General features: G+C 40.9%; 1 protein-coding gene and 1 non-coding gene across 3 annotated transcripts in view; one reads left to right on the plus strand and one right to left on the minus strand.

Annotated features, from left to right (window-relative positions):
* The window catches only part of FEZ1 (fasciculation and elongation protein zeta 1), a 43,480-nt gene that overhangs the window by 17,134 nt on the left and 10,870 nt on the right, over positions 1-15,476 (plus strand). For both annotated transcript variants that reach the window (XM_027036858.2, XM_027036860.2), the window contains exons 4-5: positions 10,885-10,971; positions 13,264-13,432. In XM_027036858.2, the coding sequence (XP_026892659.1) occupies positions 10,885-10,971; positions 13,264-13,432 (256 nt within the window). The remainder of the gene's footprint in view (positions 1-10,884; positions 10,972-13,263; positions 13,433-15,476) is intronic.
* TRNAL-UAA (transfer RNA leucine (anticodon UAA)) lies at positions 4,187-4,259 on the minus strand. The gene has a single exon. It is a non-coding gene; the product is annotated as a tRNA-Leu (tRNA).

Below are 15,476 nucleotides of genomic sequence, written 5' to 3' on the forward strand. Positions count from 1 at the left end.
ATGTTTTTATTTATTTTTGAGAGAGGGAGACAGAGTGTGAGTGGGGGGAGGAGCAGAGAGAGAGGGAGACACAGAATCCGAAATAGGCTCCAGGCTCTGAGCTGTCAGCACAGAGCCTGATGTGGGGCTCGAACTCACGAACCACGAGATCATGATCTGAGCTGAAGTCAGACACTTACTGACTGAGCTACCCAGGCACCCCTAAATTGTTATTATTCTTTACATTAAAAGATAAAATGAGGCATACTAAATTTTTAAGAGTTTACTTGAGTAAGAATCAAATAGGACAGTGCCAAAGCTAAAGTGGTTAGGAGTGTTCCACCAACAGGAGCTACAGGAAAGACTTTTACATAGAAAAGGGAGAAGCAAAGAAGGAAGTTGATTAACTATAGCTTAAGTGGTTGTATTATTTGGGAAAGGCCAGTTGGCTGTTTGTGATTGGTTGTTCTTTGGTTTGAATTCTTAACCTTGAAGCATTAGAGACTTAAATTTTGGTTTGCTTAGTAGGCTTCTAAATCATTGAAACCACATCACTCTAATGGCCTCCTTGTTTAATTAATTTAACACATATATTCTAGACATAAGTCTTAAGTCCTATGTTTTGCAAATACCTTCTATTTGTCTATGCCTTTTAACTTTCTTAACCTTATCTTTTGAAGGTCAAATGTTTTTTAAATGTGATCAATCCCAATTTATTGATTTTTTCTTTTATAGTTTGTGCTCTTTGTGTAGTATTTATTTATTTATTTATTTATAATTTTTTTAAATCTTTACTTATTATTTTGAGAGAGAGAGAGAGACAGACAGAGCACAAGTGGGGCAGGGGCAGAGAGAGAGCGAGACCCAGAATCCAAAGCAGGCTCCAGGCTGTCAGCTGAGCTGTCAGCACAGAGCCCAATGTGGGGCTCAAACTCATGGACTGTGAGGTCATGACCTGAGCTGAAGTTGGATGCTTAACTGACTGAGCCACCCAGGCACCCCCTCTTGTGTAGTATTTAAGAAGTCACTGAAGTTTGTTCTTAAGTCTTCTGGAAGTCTTATAGTTTTAGCTTTTCTGTGGTTTATGATTCATTTCAAGTTAGCTTCTATATGTGGTGTGAGGTAAGGGTCAAAGTTGGTGTGTGTGTGTGTGTGTGTGTGTGTGTGTGTGTGTGTGTACACGTGTATGGCTATCGAATTGTTCTGATACTACTTATTGGAAATACTGTTCTTTCCCTATTAAATTGTCTTGGCACCTATGTTGAAAATCAATTGACCATATATGTGTGGATCTATTTCTGAATTCTTTATTCTGTTTCATTGCTGTGTGTTATGCCAATACCATGCTGTATTCATTACTGTAGCTTTGTAATAAGTCTTGATATAAAGTAGGACAGCTGACCCTTGAACAACATGGGTTTGACCTGCGTGGGACCACTTACATATGGAGTTTTTTTTGTAAATACAGTATAGTACTGTAAATGTGTTTTCTCTTCCTTATGATTTTCAATAACATTTTCTTCTCTCAAGCTTACTTTATTATAAAGATACAGTGTATAATACATATAACATACCAAATATATGTTAATCAACTGTCTATATTATCAGTAAGGCTTCCATCAACAGTAGGCTACTTGTAGTTAAGTTTGGGGGAGTCAAAAGTTACATGTAGATTATTACTGTGCAGGGCATTGGTACCCTTAACCCCTGCATTGTTCAAGGGTCAACTGTATAAGTCTTTCAACTTTGTTCTTTTTCTCCAAAGTTGTTTTGGGTATTTTATTTTATTTACTTTTTGTTTTTATATTTTGTAAAGTTTATTTATTTATTTTGAGGGAGGGAGGGCAGAGAGAGAGGGAGAGATAGGATCCCAAGCAGGCTTTGTGCTGTCAGTGAGGAACCTGATGCAGGGCTCGAACTCACAAACTGTGAGATCATGACCCGAGCTGAAATCAAGAGTCAGATTCTTCACCAACTGAGCCACCCAAGGGCCACTCTTCTGGCTATTTTAGGTCTTTTGCATTTCCATATAAATTGTGGAATCAGTTAATCAATTTCTATAACTTGCTGAAAATTCAACTGTGATGGTGTGTTAAATCCATAGATCCATTTATGTAGGTAGATCAATTTATTATGTTAATGTGATGTATTACATTAATCGATTTTCAAATATTAAAGCAACCTTTCATTCTTAAGATAAACTCTGCTTAGTCATGATATAGTATCGATTTTACATAATGTGGGATTTGATTTGCTAATATTTTATTAAAGATTTTTGCATCTATGTTCACAAGGAATCTTTTTCTGTAATGTTCTTTTCTTGTAATGTCATAGCATGAATTGGGAATGTTTCTACTTTCTGAGTTTGTCTTAGACTGGTATTATCTCTTCCTTACATATTTGATAGACTACACCAGTGAAACCGTCTGGCCCAGGTGTTTTCTCTGAGGAAGATTTTGGGTTACACATTCAATTTCTTTAATAAATGTAGAGGTGACAGGGCGCCTGGGTGGCTCAGTCGGCTGAGCGTTCAACTTTGGCTCAGGTCAGGATCTTGCAGTTTGTGAGTTCGAGCCCTGCATCGGGCTCTGTGCTGACAGCTCAGAGCCTGGAGCCTGTTTCAGATTCTGTGTCTCCCTCTCTTTTCCCCTTCCTCACTCATGTTCTGTCTCTCTCTGTCTCTCAAAAATGAATAAACGTTAAAAAAATTAATTAAAAATAAATAAATAAATAAATAAATAAATAAATAAATAAATGTATGTAGAGGTGTTCAGATTTTCCATTTCTTCCCAAGCTGATTTTGGCAAATAGTGTTTTTCAAGGAATTTGTTCATTTAATCTAAATAATTGAATGTATTGACCACAAAGTTGTTTATGATATGTTCTTATTATTTAATGTCAGTAAAATCTATAGTGATGGTCCTCTTTTTATTTCTGATCTGCTAATTTGTGTTTTCTTTCTCCTTCTCTCCCTCTCCCTCCCATCCTCTCTCTTAAGTCTAATTATGGGTTTATCACTTTTATTCATCTTTCCAGAACAGCACTTTTAGTTTTCTTTTCCTCTGTTGTTTGTTCATTTTCTCATTTGTTGATTTCTTTCCTTAACTTTATTATTTCCTTCCTTACACTGACTAGGGTTTTACTAAGCCCTGTAAGGTAGGAGCTTAGATCAGATTTTAAACTTTAAAAATAATTGTCTTAGTCCACTCGGGCTGCTATGACACAATACCACACACAGGATGCCTTATAAACAACAGAGATTTATTTCTCACAGTTAAGAAGGCTGGAATCCAGGGTGCCAGCATGATTAGGTTCCGGTAAAGGCCCTCTTCTGGCTTACAGACTGTCAATTTCTGGCTGTGTCCTTATTGGTACAAGGGATCTCAGGAGCTCTGTGGAGCCTCTTTTCTAGGGTACCAATCCCAGTCATGACGGCTCCACCCTCATGACCCAAGCAAATCCCTGAGTGCCCACCTTAAATACCATCACATTGAGCATTAAGATTTCAACATGTGAATTTGGGGAGGACACAAGCATTCAGATCAGCAATACCATGAGCATCTTAAAGTAATAAAATTTCCTTTCAGCATTGCTTTAACTGAATCCCACAGTTTTGATATGGCATGTTTTTGTTAACCTTCAGCTTATGGGTAATTTAGATGTATGTTGCTGAATTTCAAAATGTTTGGGGATTTTATAGTTATCATTTTGTCATTGATTTCTAATTTAGTTTTGGCAAGAACACAATCTGTACAAATTCAGTCTTTTAAAATATATTGGGATCGATATATGGCTCAGCATATGCTGTATCTTAGGAATGTACTACGTGCCATTGAAAAGAATGTATATTCTGTAATTGTTGGTTGCAATGTTCTATAAAGATCAACTAGATTAAGTTGGTTTAAGTGTTGTTGAATTCTTCTATTTCTTAACTGATTATTTTGCCTGTTTATCCACTACAATTTAGTTTTTGGTTTTAATTTTTATTATTGAAGTAAAATTGACATATAACATTAAATTAGTTCTTTTTTCAGGTACACAACATAGTGAGTTGACAATTCTGTACATTATGCAATGCTCACCATGATAAATGTGGTTATCATCTGTCACTATATAGTGTTATTACAATATTATGGACTATATTCCTTTCCTGTGCTTTTCATCTCCATGATTGATTGATCAATTGATTCATTTATTGTAAGCTCTATGCCCAACGTGGGGCTTGAACTCATGACCCCAAGATCTTAAGTCATATGCTCTACCAACTGAGCCAGCCAGGTGGCCCCCCCACCCCGATTTATCTGCTTTATAACCAGAAGTTTGTACCTCTTTAGCTATTTGCCCATTACCCCCACCACTCTTCCCTCTGGCAACTATCAGTTTGTTCTCTGTATTTATGAGTGTTTCTATTTTTGGTTGTTTTGTCTTTCAGATTCCACATATAAGTGAAATCATGGTATTTGACTAACTCGGACTTATTTCACTTAGGATAATAACACTAGCTCCATCCATATTGTCACAAATGGCAAGACCTCATTCTTTTTCCTTAATGTTTTTTTTTTTTTTTTTGAGATGGACAGGGAGAGTGAGTGTGTGTGCACGTGTGTGAGCGCACAAGTAGGGGAGGGGCAGAGAGAGAGGGAGACAGAAGATCTGAAGCAGGCTCTTCTGCACTGATAGAGCAGAGCCCGATTCGAGGCTTGAGCTCATGAACCACGAGATCGTGACCTGAGCTGAAGTCAGATGCTTAACTGACTGAGCCACCCAGGTGCCCCCAATTCTCATTCTTTTGTATGGCTAAGTAATATTCCATTGTATATATATACCAGATCTTCTTTATTCGTTCATCTATTGATGGACACAGGTTGCTTCCATATCTTGGTTATTGTAAATAATGCTACAATAAACATAGGGGTGCATATGTCTATTTGAATTAGTGTTTTCATTTTCTTTGGGTAAATACCTGCCAGTGTAATTACTGGATTGTACGGTGTTTCTATCAGTCCTTTTACTTTTCACCTGTTCCTGTCTTTATGTTTAAAGAGTGTTTTTTATAGATTGCATATAGTTGAGTTTTTTTTACTATTATTCTTATTTTTGAGAGAGAAAGAGAGAGAGCCGGGGAGGGGCGGGGAGCGGGGACTCTTCCACGCCATCAGCGTAGAGCCCAGCCTGGGGCTCCATCCCACGAATCATGAGATCATGACCTGAGCTGAAATCAAGAGCCAGTTACTTAATTGACTGAGCCATTCCAGCACCCTCATCTTTTATATTTAGTCTGAAAATGATGATGTGTGCTTTTTCGTTCATTGGGTTTAATTCATTTGCATAGTGTTTAGTCCATTAACACTTAAAGTAACTTGAATAGTTTGTGTTTAAATGTATGATCTTGCATTTCTATTTGTCCTCTCTGGGTTTTTGTTGTAGTTGTTATTCCTCTGTTCCATCTTCCCTGCCTTCTTTTGGGTTAATCAAATTTGTGTGGTATTCCATTTTATTTCTTCCATTAGATTTTAGCTATACCTCTTGGTGTGTGTGTTTCTGGTTTGTTTCTGTTTTTGTTTTTTACTGACTTCTTTAATGATTATACTCTGCATTATTAAGTTATCATAGTACATTTAGTATTAATATTATGCTACTTCACATAAAATGTAAAACACTTTCTGCAGTATAAGTATATTCCTGTTATCCTCTGTGCTATTGTTGTCATATATTTTACTGCAATCCATATTATGTACCCCGCAACACAAAGTTTTTATCTTTTGCTTTACACAGTTAGTTGTCTTTTAAGGAAATTAGGAGAAGGAAAAAAAGCATAAATTTTTAATATTTACCATTTTTGGTATTATTTATTCCTTCCCGTGGTCTGATTTTTAATCATTTCCTTTTAGGCCAAAAAACTTTCTATAGGATTTCTTGTAGTGTTAGTTCACAGGTGACAGATTCTCAGCTTTCATTTATTTCATGTTTTCCCTTCTTTCAATGGTCACAGCCTTTCACTGTCTATGCCCAGTGCCTCAAAACAATTGGCTCATAGATTTTGTCCAGATTTGTAGTTGTATGTGGCTGAAGCAGTAAGTCCAATACTAGCTACTCTTTTGTGGCTGAGAGAGACCATCTCTTGTGTTTTTGTGTTTTGGAATTTGTTTTATTCAAGTGTTGGACTTAAAATGATCTTCTGCTTTTTCTACCCTCCCATTTTCTATCCACTTATTTTGCTTTACTCTCTCGGTGATTTTCTCAACCTTATCTTCAATTCTTCTTTTGAAAATACAGATTTTGCTACTATAATTTTAGTGTCTAAGAGCTCTTTCTTATTGTTTTTTTTTTTCTTTAATTAATTCTACTAAAAAGACCATGTTTCGAGGAAGCAGTGTTTCCTTGATGTCTTTCTGAGGACAGTAATGATAGGAAGGAGTTTCTTCTGCCCTCTGTATTGCTTTTGATTTGCTTTTCCTATGTATTTGTTTCAGTCCCTGTCTTTCATGTTGGGGATTGTCTGCAAATGTTTGACAGTCCTTGGGCATAATTTCATATTTAAAAGTGAAGCTAGACTCATTGAGCTCTTCCTTTGGGCAGGTCTTATCTCCTGCTGCCCCCACTGTAGTGATCAGTAAGGACCTGGTCGTTTTTTTTTGGAGGCCCCAAATATTGGCATGTATCTATAGGTCTTTTTTCTTGGGCAGTGTAATAGAAATGTGCTGGTTAGTGACTTGAGTCATGTTTTGCTTGAGGAGGATAAGCCTGACTGCCAGTGTCCTTAGAGCCTAATAAGGGCAGGAGGGTCTTGGTGAGTATGTAGACTTTCACTTAATCCCTCTGTTTGGGGCAAGATCCCTCACCCCTGCTTTCAGGTGGCCATGGGTATCTTGAGTCCAGGGCCTCCTAGTTCAACCTTTCCAGAGTAAAATCTCCACTTCTTTTAATGGTGAGAGGGTGGTAGTTGCCTTTCTATGTGGGAAGGGAGAAGAGACCCGGGGTCTTGCTGCTCCTATGAAGAATCCCAGCAGATCCTTCTTTTTGCAGCCCCACCTCCCAGTACCACCTGAAGTCTCTAATTCTGAGTCTTTCAGCATCTTTGGGGTAAAAGCACTTACTTTGGGAAGCCTCCTCCTACAGAGCTTACTCCTCTAGCCTGCTAGCTCAGCATCTGCTTTCTAGCATCTCCTTTGCTGTTGTCTTTACTCTGGTTTGTTTTGTTCCTGTGGGATATCCTCTTTTGGTCCTTTAGCTCTCACTGTAGTTAGATTTCAGGAGGAAGAGGAGATAATGGAGTGTGTGTGCTATCCCCTGTCTTCCTCCTGCTATAAAAACACAGAAATGGTAAATCATTTAAAACATCTTAAAAAATTGTGTTCTGATGTGGACAATAGGAGAAAGACAATATGGAACCTCTACTCAGAGGCCCATCATGAAGAAAAAGGCCTTGGCCTTACGTTAGGAGCTTGGTGGAAAAATATGTGTACACTTACATTTTTAGGCCAAAATACTATGCTCGAGTTCTGTATTATTATTATTATTTAAAGTTCTCCACGTTTATTGGGTTTTTCAATTAATCAATATTTTGTCCCTGATTGATGTAAAAGACAGTCTCTTTTGTCCCTGTAACTTGAATTAATAGCACATGGCAGTTGTCTTGGATAAGAGGAACGAACATCCAGGACCGGGTGTTCCACTCTTCTGTTTTCCAGGTGACTAAACAGCTAAGTTGTATGTGGACAGGGGCTGACTATAGGAGGCAATAGTGTTGCCATTCCTGTCTCTTTCATGTGTTCATTAATTCGTTCAAGAAGCGTCTGTTGTCTACATGCTGTTTGCTGGGCTCTGGTGCATCTCACTGTGGGGATTCAGAGGCACTGACTTAACCCCACACAGATGTTTCCTGGTTGTTCACAAGCATACAGGGGATGTAGTTGTCTTTTCCCCGGGCTGGGTGCATGCCATTGATTTTTTTTTTTTTTTTTTTAACTTTTGACCGAAGGTGAAAATGTACCTTCATTCTCTTACTTTTGGTCAAGGCAATCACCTGTGTGAAACAATTGTGATAAGGGGAGGGAATAGAATCATCTGGTTAATAGTCATTATTGAACACAAGGACTCTGTAATTTCAGTCCTCACTCAGACTTCTGTGCAGCAAGACTTGGCAGTCTTATAGGCTCCAGGGAAGGTTCTCCACATTTAGTGTCAAGTTTGAAGCTACCACGTTACAGCCTTGGGGGCACACCCTTGACCCAAAACAGGAGGAAGAAATGGCTTGTCGAGTAGTATGGCCAGACCTTTTCTGGATCTCGGTCTTTTTTTCTCAGTTCTGGAAAGAAGTCACTTGGAAGAATGATTTTTCTTGAAACAGTCATGGTTCACTTCTACAGTATGGACACAATGTGAGTTTTAGTCTATAAGCTAATTCAGCCTTAAATGACCTAGCCTGCAGGTTGTTTTTGGCTTTAGTCTTCCCAATGCCACACAAGAGACTAAACAAACTCCCTGTAGCAATTTCTAGGTCTCTCATATATGAGAATAAGAGTGTATACATACTCTTCCACGTACATAAGTGTGTGTGTGTGTAAATCATATAATCCTATCCATATGTACTAGTGTTATCATTTTTCAAATTTTTTTCTTTTTTTTCCCTATTTGTTCCCACCCAGTTTTCCACTCTCTGCCTGAGATATTGTCCTGGTAAAGAAGGGAAGTAGGGAGTCTATAAAAGGCATTCATAAGGAAAGAAGCCTTGTTGAGAAGGGACACAAACTGTAGGCGGAACAGTCTGCTAGGACGGGGAGAAAATGTGGGAAGAGCCCTAGAGAGGGTAAGGAAGGAAGAGAGAATGAGAACCAAAAGCTAGAGAGGGAGGAGAAAAGGCCAGGGATGGGGTGGATGTGTGAAATCAGAGGCAGGGGGGATAATCCACACATGAGAGCGGAGGGAAGGAGCCAGGACTTTAAGTACTTTGTGTTTGTTTCTCCTTTTATTTTACTTTTTAGCATCAGGCTTCTGAGATCTGAGAAAACGTGGGGTAGGGATGGCTCACACAATACTAGGAACTCAGGGTGACTTATCATTCATTATAATTGATTTTCAGGTCTCTTTTTACCCAAGCCTGACAAATCAGACCCACAGGCTTTGTGTCAGAGGGAGAGGCGAGAAAGCTCCAAGAGGCATCCATGCCACTGCTCGGGTTCACTAACATTTAAACAGCAAGAAGCGTCTGTCCCTAGAAACTCCCTCCCTGCTTTCAGCCAGGAGCTCAGAGGGAAGACCTTGGGAAAGCAGACAGTGTAGCTCAATGATGCAGTATTAGCAGTCAGTGAAAATTGGCCATGTCTCAGAAGATGTAAGCCTTTTGCTTTTAGAGTAGGTTTAATGTCAAAGAAATTCTGGTTATATCTCACACTCGCCTATAGAAAATCATCCAAACAGAAAACAACAACCTCTGTTCCCCAGGGTGAGCCTAACTTCTAGCTTCTGGGCCTTTCTGGCCCTGAGAAGTTTTGCCACGAGTGTAGTTGTGAACAAAGTGGGGCTCCGGGAGCTTCGTTCTGCAGAGTGGGGAGTGCGGAAGCCAGGCGGCCACCACAGGTGGTAGGTAAACTTGGCGGAGAGAGCAGCATATGGGTTCGCCAACAGAAATAGATGTCACCATCTGGCGCACAAGCCCCTCAAATGATCCCATTACTTCCCGGTCCTACCCCTCATCCAGGTTGAGTGCAGACAGCATTTGGGATATATTTGATTAATTTTTTAATGACATAGTCCTAGTTTCACGCAAACGTGGACAGAAGATGATGTGTTTTGTTAGGGGCATCTGCCAAGGTGGAGCTCAAAGAAGAGGGGAGAAATTTCTGAGGATAGATGATCTCTGACATGATTGCTTGGGGTGGAACTGGGTGTTTTCTGTCGGAACAGAAGTGTAATCCCCAGGGAAGAGGCAGATAAGCATGCCAGCTATCGAAGAGCAAGTAAAAATTGATTCCAGGAAGAGAGGTGTCTCTGCAGAAAGATTTCCTGGAGGCTCTCCTTACCAGCCCTTATATGACTCTCAAATCTGACTTCTGGATACAGACAGCCTGTGGGGTGATTTAGTGGTTGATTTTGTGTAGGATTTGAACCTAAGTGCTGGACCGTGGCTGTTTGGGATATGGTCAATAAAGCCAGATGTGCTGTGAATACCTTGTTGGATTTCAACACCTAGAATCACAATGGCTGTGAACTTTCAGAATCTTACTTGGCATTGTGGAATTTTGGAGAAACGGCAAATGTTTCAATATTTTTGATGTTTAGTCTGTCCTGTAGTTCACGTGGTCAGGTGATACCGTGGCATGCCTCATGTAGATTCATCACCTCCTTCTGCAGCTATGACACCAAGCCTAGAATTCCAATTCTAATTCCAATTCCAATTCCAATTCCAATTCCAATTCCAATTCCAATTCCAATTCGAGACAGCCTTTCATCAAGTTCTAAAAGCTTGACTGTTTGGATTGGAACAACCCACCCGTTAAAATGCCTAATTAAGTAAACTCTGGAAACAAAACCCCAGATTGAAACTCCTTGTATAAATAAGGGTGACTTTGCTGCAGGAATTGTCGACAGTGTCACTTGCCTTGGGAAGGTTCCTCGTTCACACAGGGACGACCTGTCTGTGGGTTAAAGAACAGTGCTCCTCCCTTTGAGTCAGACATCCCTCGTTGTCCTTTCCTGACTCAGGGATGCATGTTGTGCAGAAGGGCTGTGTTTGGAATTGGGTGAAACTCTGGGCACCTCTTCAGATTCCCCTCTTTACACAGTGGATGGCCGGCCGGAGGGGCCTCTCAGTCATGTTATCCGTTCTAGACACCAGAGAGTAAAGAGATCCCTGGTTCTGCTGATGATCCATTGGAATTCCACCCCCTCCCCACCCCCCTTCAGATCCATGAGAAGGAAGAGGAAGAGTTCAACGAGAAGAGTGAACACGATTCTGGTATCAATGAGGAGCCTCTACTCACAGCAGATCAGGTACGAATATTTCTCTTGGTTCTCAGGACTTTTTGTTTTCTGGCTCAAGAAAAAGTTTAAGTACACATACTTGTCACATCTTTTTATTTTATTTTAATTTTTTTAAAGTTTATTTATTTTTGAGAGAGAGAGAGAGTGAGCAGGGAGGGGCAGAGAGAGAGGAGAGAGAGAATCCCAAGCAGGCTTCATGCTGTTAGTACAGAGCCCGATGTGGGGCTTGAACTCACGAGCTGTGAGATCACCACCTGAGCTGAAACCAAGAGTTGGACGCTTAACCGACTGAGCCACCCAGGTGCCCCTTGTCAGAAGAAAGATATATGGTCTAGTGTGGCTGTGTTGATGACTCGGAGCATCTGTGATAAGGGATTTCATTTCTCTTTATGCCTTAGTTTACCCACCTGCGGTAAATAGGAACATAATTCCTGACCCTTGGGTTGGGCGGGGCTCATGTTTGATTATGTCCAGAGACAGGCCCAGTGTTGACTGGCTTCACTTCTTGCTAAGCCTCTGCATGCAATCCCATTAAGAGTCAAGACACTTAAATAAGGGTCCTAAATCCCTGTTCCTGCAAAGATAGAAGTGGCAGATGAGGCTTTTGTTTGATGGGTATTTTCTCATATTTCACAGAGTACTCAAAATGTTGAGCCTTACAAAGGGACTCTTTTTTTTTTTTTTAATGTTTATTTACTTTGGAATGAGAGAGAGAGAGACAGAGTACAGAGGGGGAGGGCAGAGAGAGGGAGACACAGAATCTGAAGCAGGTTCTAGGCTCTGAGCTGCCAGCACAGAGCCTGACGTGGGGCTTAAACTCACAAACCATGAGATCATGACCAGAGCCAAAGTCAGATGCTTAACCGACTGAGCCACCCAGGCACCCCCAAAAGGACTCTTAATATGCAGTTGAGTCTTTGTTTAAAAAAAAATGTAGTGTTTGACATTTGATTGAATTAGTTATATTTTGGCTTTAGTCACTTATTACTTCAGGGGAATAATCTTGGGTCTTTGGATTCTTTTTTCAACTTTTTAGTCAACAAATATTTATGGGTGACTTTTTTGAGCAGGTGCCATACAAGTTTTTCACAAAGTAGTTCCACCAAAAAACTCCACCAGGAGCCTTTGGTGCCAGACAGTGCTTTTTTGGTGAAAGGAACTCTGTGGTAAAAAGGTGGGATTATAAACAGATGAGGTCCAAGAGATTGAAGGGAGCCGGATAAAAGAGAATAGGGGCCAACAGTTATTCTTGTGAATGGTAAGAGAAATACGATTCAGTGATCCAAAGTCAAGGACAAGTAGTCTGAGAGACGAGAAACTGAGCCATAAAATTTTAAAAGGGGTTTGTCATTTGCTTGCATTTTATAAGCAGCTCTCAGCAAAGACTAAGTATTCCCTAAATTGGCTGAGTGGAGTTGAGAAGTTGTGGGGATAAAATAGAAATTATTCTCAAGGAGGGGACCCTAAGTCCCCTTGTCCTTGGTCCAGCTGACATGAAGAAACCTGCTTCAGGGACCACAGTCCAGTAGCCTGGAGCCTCAATCCATCCCAGAATCGACAGACAAATGTATAAAAATGCCCTATCGTGACCAGACCCATCTGTAGACGCCTTTCAGACCTTCTTTGCTTGTTCCATTTTCTTTATGTGTAAACCATTAACGGACGAATCAGTCCTCTGGCAGTCCTCTCATTCAGCCCTCTCTGCTGGGCCCTGTTAAGAGTCTAGATTACAGCTGGTTTCCTATCTATTTTCTGCTCTCCGGACCCTACCCGCCCTTTTGTTATTTTGTCATCCTGTTTCGTACTTGTGTCTGCGCAGCCTAGTTCCTGTCCAGGTGAATTCTGGAGAAATTTCCTCGGTGTGAAAAAGCCTCCCTGTTTTGAGCTGTTCTAGGAACAGCAGAAGCACCGTGACAATTAATGGACTGGGTTTTGTGCTAAAGTTGGTTGGATAAAGTATTTCCTCACTTAGAAATAAAATGCTCAGCAGATTGAAGTAAATGTTCCCTTCCAGGCAGCTTTGCTTTGTTTCCCGAAAGAGGAGTTTATCTCCAATAAAGCACTCATCTAAATGGTGTTCTTGGAAGAGATTTCACATTAAAGTGTGCTTTACATTAAAGAGTGTATGTAAGACTTTGGTCAGATCTATTTTTATTATTATTCAATATGTATTAAATAACGATACCGCTTTGGGAATTTTACAGGCAGCAAATTAGAAACTTCCTTAACCGATCAAAATTTGAGCCAGCCTGTCCTTCCAGCAGAGAATAGAGTTAGCACTCTCTTGTGTACCTTCTTTAGGTCATTGAGGAGATTGAAGAAATGATGCAGAATTCCCCAGACCCTGAGGAAGAAGAGGAGGTCCTGGAAGAGGAGGATGAGGGAGAAACCTCCTCCCAGGCTGACTCTGTCCTCCTTCAGGAGATGCAGGCCTTGACCCAGACCTTCAACAACAACTGGTCCTATGAAGGTGAGGGCCCTGGTGGGTGGGCTTGCCAAGGATGAAGACCATTCTGGGCCAGGCCCTGGGCACATGCTTCACATGTAGCTAATAGAACCTCAAATCGAGGAGGCTGGTGGCACCTTTCTTACTGGGCATCAGGAGAGAAGTTAGCCTTTTTGGTGGGGAGGTGGAGAAAAAGTCAGTTAAAATCAAAAATGGCAAAACTAACCAAAGAATAAGACAAAAGCCAAAAAAAGAGAAGAAATCTGAACCCACTATCCAAAGTGATGCTACCGTAAAATCAATGAAAAAGGTAATAATAATGATAGCTGATATTTTTGGGAGAGCTTTCTGTGTGCCAGACCCTGTTCTAAGAATTTCTGTGCATAATCTCATTTCCTCCCCACGCCAACTCCATTAGGATGGAGGTAATTGAGTATCCTGAGAGGTTAAGTGACTTGTTTGATGCCACTGTGGGGGAAATATAATTAAAAACAAAATCTCCTCCTCACCCAGAAAACCGTTCCACAGAGGAGAAGAGAGAAAGAGGACAATTTTATTATTGAATAAGCGTTAAGCCAGAATGGGGTGCACATCACAGGCAGAAAGAAATCCTACTCTCGTCTACAGCTAAGTGGATACAACCCATTACATTAAATAGGTTTTGCAATCTGGAGTCAGGCGACTAGTTAGGCTCCTGTCATCTTCCTTGGTGATTACTTTTCAAAGCCGTGACTCCTAGGGGGTTGGGAAAACATTCCTGAGTCCTAAGATGGGCAAGAGGCTTATTTAGCCATTAAAATGATTGGCATCTCTCTGCAAAGGACCCAGGAAGCCATTCTCAAAGAAAAGTCAGGTAAAGGAGAGAGAAAGTCTCTTCCCTTATTTTCAACAGGGAGAGTCAAGGCTCTAATTTTTTATTTGTATCTGCCCTTACCCTACATGCAGGTCATGAGGGGTGGAGCCCATATGTGAAGCCAGGCAGGTTGATTCCAGAATCTGTGCTCTTAATCTGGGTTAGCTCTCTGATACAGGTTTGTAGTAATTATAGTCACACAAAGAAAAAGGCGGATGAGGCGTGAAATGGAAACATGTAACACAGTGAAGGCACAATTGTGTATAAAAGTCATCGGTCTGGAGGGGTAAGGGTACCCATGCTGCAGGAGGGGCCGAGGAGATCTGCACGCAGGCTGGTGAGGACTTGGAAACACAAGAGGGAGAAGGTGGGCCGGGCAGGTGTAAAGGTCCAAACATGGTAAAAATTGAGGCCTGATCTGAAGAACTGTGTCCTGAAAATGAAACTCTGCGGCCCTAAAGAGTAGAGGCCAGGGGATGGCCGATGCAGAAGGAATGTGCTGGGAATGATGGGGCAGACTTGGCTGCCTTCAAGCCGTTCTCAGCCACACAAAGGCCCCAAACACAGCGGCATTCAGCGCAAGACTCCCGAAAACAGCTGAAGTGCAGAGTGAAATGGCAAATGCAGAAGGAGGAGGCAGCTCCAAAGAGCAGAAGAAATGGGGAAGGTGAACCAAGGCAGCAAACACATAGGCCAGAGCAGAAACGGGGAAGTAAAATGGATTCTGGGGCCGAAACAAAAGATCTCAGAAATGGACAATTTGAAACGATGCCTCCCTCCTCCCCTCCACAATCGATTTTATTTTATTTTATTTTTTTAATTTACATCCCAGTTAGTTAGCATATAGTGCAACAGTGATTTCAGAAGTAGATTCCTTGATGCCCCTTACCTATTTAGCCCGACCCCCATCCCGCAACCCCTCCAGGAACCCCGTTTGTTCTCCACATTCAAGGGTCTCTTAATGTTTTGTCCCTCTCCCTGTTTTTATATTATTTTTGCTTCCCTTCCCTTGTGTTCATCTGTTCTGTGTCTTAAAGTCCTCCTATGAGTGAAGTCATATGATATTTGTCTTTCTTTGACTAATTTTGCTTAGCATGATACCCTCCAGTTCCATCCACGTAGTTGCAAGTGGCAAGATTTCATTCTTTTTGATTGCCGAGTAATACTCCATTGTATATATATCCCACATCTTCTTTATCCATTTCATCCATCGAT

This window comes from Acinonyx jubatus, chromosome D1 (genome assembly GCF_027475565.1).
Source record: "Acinonyx jubatus isolate Ajub_Pintada_27869175 chromosome D1, VMU_Ajub_asm_v1.0, whole genome shotgun sequence".
Lineage (NCBI taxonomy): Eukaryota > Metazoa > Chordata > Mammalia > Carnivora > Felidae > Acinonyx > Acinonyx jubatus.